At 43.8% G+C, this 10,797-nt stretch overlaps 2 protein-coding genes across 2 annotated transcripts; one reads left to right on the forward strand and one right to left on the reverse strand.

Annotated features, from left to right (window-relative positions):
- The first annotated feature begins 1,197 nt into the window (after positions 1-1,197).
- On the forward strand, positions 1,198-3,445 carry CG34345 (uncharacterized protein). The gene is made up of 8 exons (NM_001103631.3): positions 1,198-1,429; positions 1,490-1,644; positions 1,767-1,917; positions 1,971-2,167; positions 2,222-2,742; positions 2,809-2,853; positions 2,914-3,079; positions 3,136-3,445. The coding sequence occupies exons 1-8, from the start codon at positions 1,209-1,211 to the stop codon at positions 3,192-3,194; spliced, it is 1,515 nt and encodes a 504-aa protein (NP_001097101.1). The 5' UTR covers positions 1,198-1,208; the 3' UTR covers positions 3,195-3,445.
- Positions 3,224-10,493, reverse strand: Oatp26F (Organic anion transporting polypeptide 26F). The gene is made up of 7 exons (NM_135211.3): positions 10,170-10,493; positions 6,832-7,154; positions 6,602-6,776; positions 5,587-5,689; positions 3,919-4,848; positions 3,667-3,855; positions 3,224-3,597 (listed from the first exon to the last, which is right to left on the reverse strand). The coding sequence occupies exons 1-7, from the start codon at positions 10,402-10,404 to the stop codon at positions 3,474-3,476; spliced, it is 2,079 nt and encodes a 692-aa protein (NP_609055.2). The 5' UTR covers positions 10,405-10,493; the 3' UTR covers positions 3,224-3,473.
- Positions 10,494-10,797: the final 304 nt, after the last annotated feature.

Consider the following 10,797-nt stretch of genomic DNA (forward strand, 5'->3'; position numbering starts at 1 on the left):
TTTCATTCATAAACCGCCCGACGTAATATTTTCATATGCACGTGACGATATGAAGTATACGACATGTTGCCGGGGGAAAGTGACACATTATTGGTGATTTTTTTGTGGGCGGCGGAGAATAAAGGCCAACTCCAATACCATTCTAATTAACCCCGAAATGCCGCGCATCTTCTGCCCAACTTTCACCCGTATCCCCCATATCCCTCCGGATTCCAGCTGCTGCTCCTCTGCTTTTCTGCGATGCTTGCACTTCCAACTGGCTTGGTTTGCATGTGTGAGCTTCTCGGTAAGTTGGCATTAAGTTCGCACCGCTATTTGCGCACAATTAGCGCTTTTCAATAGCGATAACAATAATCATAATAAGCACGTGGAATTTGCTTGATTGTTGTTTTCCCTAGGGGCACATCTTTTGCTGGCCCATGCAAGTTTCTCTTCGTTTCTTCATTCTGGCCTCTGAGTCAGAGCCTCTGTCTTAATTAAATAATATTTTGCTAAAATTTGAGTGTGTTTTTATGCAATCTTGAAGTCTAAGTGATTGATAAATCCTACCTTTGTTTCATAATTTGATTAGTCAGCAAAATAAACTTACGTTTTAGAGTATCTGAATGGCAATACGTACATTAGATTGCCTTGACTAGTTATGTATATTTTTAAAATAGACTTAAATTCAAGAATTGTTAGTTTAGTGGATTTAACATACTTTTTCATTATTTAAAAATTATTTATTTAAAAAACTGCCGATAATTTCAAATTGTTTCTGCTTGATGTATAATAAAGCCTTTCAAATAAACTTTCCTTACTTTTACTTACACATGAAAAGTATGTGTCTTGGCTAACTGTGTAGAAACTCGAAATCAAATTTCGAAAAAGCAAACAGAAATGGTTTACAACTCCGATGTTACCTAACAATAAAATTATGGCGGTGTATAACTTTGCTAAAAGTTATAGTGTTGTGTAGCGCTGTTAAAAGAAGTAAGCGAATTTACAACTATTTTTTGAAACAAGAATCACTCATGAAATATGTTCTATGAGGCTTGTTAGGGAAATACTAAATTATATTAAGCTAAATATACAAACAGTGTATATGTGTAACTTAAGTGTATCAATCACCGCAGCATTTAAAATAGGCCTGACGAATAAGCGATATAAATCAATTTAAAATGTAGTATCTTCGTTAGGAAATGAAAAAATATAGTTTTCGCAGCAGAATGTTGCTAAGATCATTTCATTATATTCTGCTGAACTGGATTTTATTATTCCTATTCACAGTTTGCAAAGCAAAGAAAGCCGAAAATGATGTAGTACAGGAAGTAATATACTCAAATTCCATTCGAGCCCTGTCTGAACTTCGCGAGATTGAGAATTCCTATATGGAGCATTTAAACAACTATGTTAGCTTTCTGCAACAAAAAATCAAAACTCTCAGAATGTATGATATATATTTTAATTCCTCTCTTAAAACTAGAATTACACTTTAACTTTCACATAGTTTTATTAATTCTTTAACTCCGAATTATTTGGATCACAAGGTGGATCGATATAAATATGTGTCCAATCCCCTAAATTCCTTTGGACTTTTAAGGCGGGCTCATCAAGATTGGCCCAAGTTGATTGCTTACTTAAAGGATCAAGGAAATATAAAAGGTGTGGATTATATACAATGTTTGCACGTTTTCTCAATTTCAAGGGAAGCTAAAAGTACATTTTTGTATTTTATCACTTAAATATGAAACAACAGGCTATTGGTTTATTTAAATATTTTACAGTTGACATCGAGGAAATGAATAAGCTAATCAATCGTACACCCCACGCAAATGATATGGAAGAGGCCCTAATGGGAATGGATAGAATAGAACACTTCTACGACCTGAAGTCATCGGATATGGCCCAGGGTCTTGTGGCAGGTCAACAGCTAAGGTAAGATAACTTAGTTTTAACACTATTAGATAATAATGATAACAATTCTATAGTTCGCGAATGTCAGCTTCCGACTGCTTGGCTTTAGCAGACTATATGTACAAACGATCAGAATTTAGACGTGCGGCTGAATGGTATCGAATAGCTTTAAGTGTCTTCACCAAACCAAAAAATAATATTGCATTTAAGTTCTATGCTCCAAAACGAAAAGAGCTCGAAAAAATGTTTGTCATAAGTCGGCTTCAAGAAGGCAAGTTCAAAGAAGCAATAATATTGGTGTTTATAAATAATTATTTACCATCAGGTTCCGTTGAAAACTTAACTGACTGTCTGAAGGAACTTTCTCAAGACCCGAACAATTCATTGGTGCATCTAAGGCCAAGGAAATCGCCCACTATGATTGAACAGGGCTGCCAGGGAAAGTTTCCACCAGGACCTCAACTAGTGTGTCGCTATAATAGCACCACCACTCCATTTATGCGAATAGCTCCTCTAAAGGAGGAGGAGATCAGCAGAGACCCACTTATCTGGTTATATCACGACGTGATCTATGACAGTGAGATAGCTCAGTTGACGAATGTGACCCGAGAGGAGATGATTCTGGGCACCACCACAAACTATACGACTCCAGATCGGGTGAATCGTCTCTTTCACATTAAAGTCACCGACGACGATGGCGGAAAGTTGGACAAAACGTTGGTAAATCGTATGGCAGACATATCTGGCCTGGATGTGGGCAATACCACCACACTGGCCAGAATCAATTATGGACTTGGTGGTTATTTCCAAGAACACAGTGATTACATGGACATTAAGCTTTATCCGGCAAGTAACCTGATTCATTTAAGTGTATATTATTCATTATATCGCTAGATCATACACAACTATTAGGAACTGACTGAGGAAGGTGATCGATTAATGACATTCTTGTTCTACGTAAGTTCAAAACCAACACTCTATAGAAAATGTACTATTTAACCAATTTAACACTTCCAGATGACCGATGTTCCAGTGGGTGGCACCACAATCTTTCCCGGCGCCCAACTTGCTATTCAGCCAAAGAAGGGATCCGCCCTCTTTTGGTACAACCTCCACAATAATGGTGACCCAAATCTGCTGACCAGGCACGCCGTTTGTCCCACAATTGTAGGCAGCCGATGGGGTTGGTAATATCTCAGTTCTTAAAATTAATATCACAATAAAATATTCATTTTTTAGTGCTAGTCAAGAGCATGTTGAACTACGAGCAGATGTTCAAGAAGCCCTGCTACAAGTAAACTATAAAACTTAAAAACATTTCACTTTTCTAAATCTACACAGATAGCTTTTATTGTTGTTTTAAGTGCAAATGATATTGTGATAAGCTTACGTAATATCTTAAGTGGCATTATGAGCTGAATCTTTTATAAGATTCGCATTGGTAAAGTTAAAATACTTCTTAGGTTCATAGCTAATCGAATAAAAATGCTAGCCAGCTTATGATGAGCCACAATATGAGCCAAATGGCTGGCTGGATCATTATAATTATAAGTTTCAGTTCGATGGTTATTATCTCCTCAATTAACATCTTCCTTTCCATTTGCATTCAATGGCTTACTGGGTGGCACATAAAACCACCAGGCGCAAGCAAAAAAGACCACGGATCCCAGTTTGCAGATCAACGCCAGTAGCCACATATATCTGTAGGAATTATGGGATTATATACATTAAATTATAGTACTTTATACTTTTATGGAAGTAAGAACATACCGGCTGATATAGAAATTATCGTAGACTAGACAAGCTCCTCCGGCGTCCTTGTCGCAGGACTCTTGCCACAAAATGCAGGATTCGTCGATCAGGGCTCCGAAAATCAATGGAGCTGGTATGGTGCCCAGTAGTCGCACTTTTATCCACTGCAAACCCAACGCAAATGATCGCTGATCATCCTGAACGCATCTGCAAACAAGAAGATATGCATATTTGATTATTATTAATTAATTTATAAATAATAATTGATACCTCAGTGTAGCCGACAGCGCGGGCATGGTGGCGAGAAACGTGAAGACCATCAGGATGAAGCAGAGCGCCACGAAGAGCGGCAGGGTCTGGCACGTGGAGTCGCACTTTCGGTTGGTGGCATCTGGCCGGAAATGGGGGGCTTCCGAGGACGGGTTGCCATCGTCCACAAAACCAACTTGCTCGATGCAGCTGCAGTTGTGGTAGCGCTTCAGGCTGTTCGCGTGCTCCTCCTGGACGCATCCTGCGTAGCATGGACTGTAGTACATGACGCCATCGACGCCACAGATGGGATCGTAGTTGGTGCGACTGCAGCCGCAGTTGGAATTGCAACTTGCCACCAAGGCGGGAGAATCGCTACTGGGCTGCATTTTATAGCCCGTGGTGACGCCGGCAAACTTCGGATTCGGACAAGAGACCAGAAAGCAGATGGTAAAGAGTGCCGCCACCGTGGTGGCCAACAGGCACATTTTGATGATTCCTCTACAGGCAAGATTCCATTTCTTGACCAAGTAGCCACCGAGAAAGGTGCCACCGCCTCCAGCTGGCACCGTAATCAGACCCATCACCAATGCCGAGTACATGGGCGAAATGCTGAACTGATTCTCGATCTGTTTGGGCAGGAAGGCGGCAAATCCGGCTATCACCAGACCCTCCGTGGCACCGGCCAGGTTCAGGAAAAAGAAGGTGGGATTAGCCAGCAGGCTGAGCACCGCACGTGGCAGTCCCCTGACCACATTACTGGAGTCATCCGCTTCCGATATGGTGGCATGTGCCTCGGAAACCCTTTCCAGCTGCAACTTCTCCGCGCCGGGCAGCAACTTGGGATATCCGAAAATGGGCAAGGCGATGAGCAGACACATGGCGGCTGCGAAAATGAAGCCCAGCCACCAGGCTCCAATCCACACCTTGCTGTCGCTGGTCAGGCTGAGTCTGCAAGGGGCCAAGATTGACTCAATATTAGAAAGGATCTAGCTTACTAAGGTGATTAGTTTAAATCGATTAAAGTATTCAAATCAAAAGCCAGAGAAATGAATGCAAACAGAATGGCTATACCTATGATGTTTCCAACTTGGCGTCAATTCATATTTTGTTAAAATGGCTCCAAAAATATAAGCCCAACCACTCGTAAACATGTTCAAAATCATAAACAAAATTTCCATGTTCCCGACATTATTTACGTACTGGAGGGCTAAGGTTGAGCAGACATTATGACTTATGGCATCACCTTGACAATAAGCCATGCGGTTGAATCCGGCCGGATTGGGATGTAGATGGGTTTCCGTTTTGGTGCGACTCTGCTCCATTCCCAGCTATCCAACCATCCAACCACCACCCAACGGCCCACCGTGAAGGTGAATCAAACAAATGCTCATTCTCATTCGCACCTTATTTCCTCGTTGTCAGCGGGAATGTTGTTTTATTACTCTCTGGAGATATTTACACGGCGAGGTGCTTTGTGGCATTTGCCGTTGCCGGGTAACAAATAAGCTCCACAGCATCGAAACCCCCATTCCCATTCCCATTCCCGTTCCCCTTCCATGCTCCACTCCCCCAAGGCCGGTATTAAAGTCACCTGCTCTTTATCTCCATCAGCACTCCCTTTTTCATCCGTTGGCGCTAAGTCGCCCGATTAATAACAATCATTGCGAGCTTATCAGATGCACTTACTGAACGGGATCCACGGTCATCCAATCCGTATAGATGAGCAGCAGTTGTCCACCGAATACATAGCCAATCGCTGGTCCAACGGTGGCCATTGTGTAGTAGATGCCTGCAACAATGAACTTCTCAATTAAACTTTAACTCTACGAACAATTGGATGTGCCATTTGTCAAGAATTCAAAAGTTATTCCAATTATCATTATCAGTTAGTCACATCTTTATTTTGCATGAAAAAGGTCTTGATTCTGCTACTCCTGTTTGTACAGTACGTTTCAAAGTTATAAAGATATTTCAAGATCAAAGATAGTTGCTTCGATAATCTTGCCCAGTATGCAATATGTTTATTAGCTGGATGTGCCAAAAACTATTGAGAAGCGAGTAGCCAATCGGCGGATTGTGCCTTTATTTATTTATCTTTGAAACGCACCGTGCCATCACATCCTGGAGCTACTCCATCAGCCCCAAAAGGGGGGCCTGCCTCCCCGGGATGAAGCGAATTTCAATTGTCTCAATGCCAGACAGCGATATCCAGGAAGGCAAAGCGGCAATGCTGGACGGGTTTGATAATTTCACTGTCGTCTTCGGATGGCACGATAAACCTAACTAAGAGGCAATAAATTTCAGCTGCCGCTGGCTCTGGCCCCCATTCCCAGATCCGCGTCTCAACTGAGTCAGCAACAATCTGGCTCTTTAAAATTGGGTCAAACGAGGGGGGAAAGGAGCGGAGAACCCTCGCCAGGATTGGGATCGAACTGAGAACTCTGGGCGGGGGGCGCAAGAGCAAATAGCAAATAGTATTTACTCCCTTTGTAGCCGACGACGTCGTTTGGCAATAAGGCGAATAAAAATAAATATGCATGTGTGAGCGAAACTAGCAGATACTTTGATATCGCAGCCAGGACACCACCAGCCCAATCCTGCCCAGAAGTGTGGGTATTTGTGCATACTTCATTTGTTGTGCGACTGCGGCAGACAAAAGTTTCGGCGCGTCTTATCAACGGCTGCGTCGTTTGCAACTTACCCAAGTAAACAGATGACATCTTCTTTGAGACGTTCTCATCGATATATGTGACGCCCAGCGTAAAGAGGGGCGATGCTCCGGCACCGTGGAGCAATTGGGCGGCCAGGAAGAGCCACACCGTCCAGGTCAGATTCTCGCTCTGCCCCTCCCCCATTGCGTTCAGTTCGCAAGCGGTCTGCAAGGATATACGAGTTAATCGCAGCGGGTCGCCATGGCAAGTGTCTGCTTACCATCGACTGGCTGGAGTTGGAGTTGAACGGCAATCCCGTTGTCTCGCACACATTGGCCTCGGCAATAGTGGCCCGGTAGTTACCCACCAGGAAATTGGGCAGCAGGAAGACCAGCGATCCCATGCCCATCACAATCAGTCCGATGGCGATGAAGCGCGGCTTGGAGGCACCACGTCGTCCGCCGTAGTAGGTAACTGGTACTAGGCAGGCGAAGGAGGCCAGATCGTAGCCACTGGCCACCAGTCCCATTTGCCGGGAGCGAAGTCCAAAGCGACGCTCGATGGTGGAGATGGACACATTGATCAGGCCGTTCACGATGAGACCTGGAGGGAAAATAAACTTTTCAAACATTAGTAATGAAGATGGAATGCTAGGAAAAACTATATATTTAGATTGGCGACTGGATTTTTTAGATAGATAATCCTCTAGTAAAACTCGAAGTGGATGCCTTCTTCCATTGCAAAATGTGTAGCAAGCTTTTTAGGGCAAGAAATGTCAGATTTATTGGATAAATCTATTAAATATAAACTAAACTAATTCGAAGATGGATTGAAGTTTAAGATGGATAGGATTTCATCTCTAAGACACCTTTCGCTCAACATTTTGGCATCCTTCTTTAAGGATCATCCCCCAGAGGCAGAGTTATGACATGGTGTTGTATGTTGTAACTTCATGGCAGACTATCAACAGATTGTCGCAAAAAAAATAGACCGTAAGGGTGAGGGCGGGTGTAGTCCTGCTGACAGTGCAGAGGGGAGGGGAATTGAGTGCCACGGGGGCGGGTCATAAATTAAATATCTGCACGACAAATTGATTTTGAGGGCTTAGGCGAATTTTCTATCATAAATAAATATCTGTTAGTTGCGGGCCCGCCCACCCCCGCCACCTGCTAGTCCATTGTTGCTTAGAATATTTCTTTTTTCTACAACAAATTCAATTTATTTTTCAATAATCGCCAGAAAGAAGAGGTCTGCTGGTCATCTTTGGCTGGAAAGGTGTTAGAAAGCGGAGGAAACTTTGTAAAGGGAGCATTGGATATATTGTTAGTGGATGGGGACACTTACAAGTCATTTACCCCACTAAGTGCAATAATTTAATAGATCCCAATGGAAACCTTGAGACGGGGAAGGTTTTACTCGGGAGTGCGAGTGCGAATGTGACCTTTGTCACTTGAAGTATAAAGTGAAGTGTAGACGGCTGTATTGGATACGTGACAATCTAGGATTTTGCATGTGCATCGATGCATTTTCCTTGGGATGCGTGCGATGCACAAAGATACAAATTGTTTGCCTAATTAGCAGTAAAGATATTTACATGAAATTATGAAAAATTTAAAGAGTATAACTAACTGATTAGTACAATAACATATATGTATCTGAAGATTACTGCCTATGCATTTATCAAAGTTGATCTCTAGAATCGTAATATACACATGTTCACATCTTCCGCATAACTGCCATTTCTAATTCATGCATATGAATTATACGCCTAAATTACTCATTTCCATAGGAAAACGCTGAACTCGTAGCCATAAAAACAACAATAAACCATTTGAACTGGATGCACGACGAACGCGACCATCCAAAATTGTTGCGGATGATTTATGTTAATGCCGTGTCAACTGATTAATATTTTCGGTCACGTGCCGCCTCATCCGCATCCGTAAGCCGAGCCACGGGCGGCCGGCTGGTTGTTCCAACTCTGTGTCACCCACATCCAAACGGAAGCCTTCGCACGTCGTGGGTCAGTCGGAGGCGGGAGCAGGAGCCCATTCCATTCCATCCCATCCAGCGGCCAAGTGCAACAGATGCCAGCCGGCCATTCGAGCTGCAAGAACTGCATGGATGGACTCAGTTTGCTTACAGCACACGGCCAAGGCATAAATACTGGGTCGGCATCCTGGCGGAGATGTTCGCGTGAAGCCCTCCTCAACCGATCAGAGCATTAAGAATCCTTAAAGCCTTAATATCCTTATGAACTATTTAAAAACTGAAACAGCAGAGTAAAAAAGTAGGTCTTTGGAGGCCTCTCATGGATCAAGTACTTCCTCAAGGATTAGCCTTAAGAAAAACAGGATAATAATCGAATCAAGTTTTGGCTTCTAGCATAGTGTTCCCTCACGTTTGCATCTCCATGCTCGCTGGCAGCCATCCAAAAGTGGTAGAGCCGAGTGCACTTTTGCAAATTTCATTCAATCGCTGGAACACAGCCTAATCTCCGGAATCCCCCGGAACAGCCATAAACGTGTCGTCAGCTTTCGTGAAATTGGCGAATTTTAATTAACCGCTTGAACCCATTAGGAGTGGGAAAACTGGTGACGAAGCTAGGCCGTAGCCATGGGCATCAACCAGTACCAGCACCGGCTTGGTTCAGCCGGGGATCTGGTGTTGGGTAAACAGCGATTAACATTGTTTTGATTTATGCCGCTGCCCTCTCGCTCTCCGGATCACGCCTCCTCCCCGCCTAATGCCATATTCCATATTCAAGGGACTGGGGCGCCCATAACCAAATCCTTTGGAAATCGCTGGCAAAACTGGGTCCATTTACACTGCCAGTCGCTCTTTCAAACTATTCAAAGTGCGGTGATTTTTTGAGGTTAATGCATCCTCGGGCTAGAGCATCATCCGTACCCCGACTGCTCCAGGCATTATTAATTTTTAATTCGCCTTCATTCACAGGAGCTACGGCCGGGCTCCAACTCCATGCCCAACTCCTTGGGCGAACTCTTATCTGTTGCACACAGTCCTGCTGGCCGAGCCTGAGAATGCCCAGGATGCTAATGAAGCGATGCGGATGTCCTCATCGCCTTCGCATTGCATTGTCTTGGCCAACTCGAGACTTCTCGGATACACAGGCTCGCTGAAAGTTTTCTTAGCAAAAGTTTGTCTTGTAATCAAGAAAAATATGGCCATGTTGATTCAATATACTCCAGATGGCAAAGGTGGATCGGTGTCTGCCGTGCAAATAAATATTATTCCAAGCTCTTAAGTCGCAGGACAAGTTAGCCAAGTTAATTATTCTAGATTACCAATGTTGTTTCAAGACTTTAAACCATATTGAAAAAGTAAAGAACATTTCTACATAAATTATTCATTGTCTTAATCGCTGTCTTTGTTATTATGATCATATCCAAATGATAATTTTATATGTATATATATTTATAATATTAAAATTTAAAAACTATGTTACTCCACTGTGATTACAATGATTAAGTTAACCGCTTAACCGAGAAGAGATGTACACAAAATTCAAGAAGCAAACGAGCGTGGGCGCAAAATTCGCGCGACGAACCATTTAATGGAATTAAGTAAGCAATTCGGAACGAGAAAATATATCACCTTGGAGAGCACCGCCCCAGCAGAGCCAGAAAAGAGCCCATTTGGCGGTGCAGAAGCGCTGTAGCCACGCCGGATTCCAGCCGCACCATCCAAATCGCTGGCACTCCGCATCCGAATCCGGTCCGGAGATGGAGCTGCCCACCCGACTGGAGCGGGCACTATTGTTGTTGTTCACATTGGAGCACTTGGGTGCCACGGCGATGCTCGAGTCCAGCTCAATGGTAGCCTCCGACATGGTTTCTTTCACTTTCTGGTGCCGCACAACAAGACGCGTTACGAATGCCTCTGCGATCCGCACCGAACGACGGCCGGAAACTGACTGAGCTCAGATATTCAAACAGCAGCTCAGCTCAGCCCGACTTTGCTGTTAAGGACTCGTCGCTAACAGCGGTCTGTTGAAGGAAATCAAACCACCCTGCTGTGCCTGTACCGACACCCACTCGGAACATCTCGGATTCATGAATGAAACACCAACCCGCCCACCCACTCATTCAGCTTCGCTCCACTCCACTCACTTATTCGCACCTATCAACAGTTGTCATGGCGCTGCTTTCGTTAGCCGTATTATCTGGGGAATTGTGAGGCGACGATGGAGCAGGCGGGGAGCATGGTGACTCCTCTCTTATGA

Source organism: Drosophila melanogaster, chromosome 2L (genome assembly GCF_000001215.4).
Source record: "Drosophila melanogaster chromosome 2L".
Classification (NCBI taxonomy): Eukaryota; Metazoa; Arthropoda; class Insecta; order Diptera; family Drosophilidae; genus Drosophila; species Drosophila melanogaster.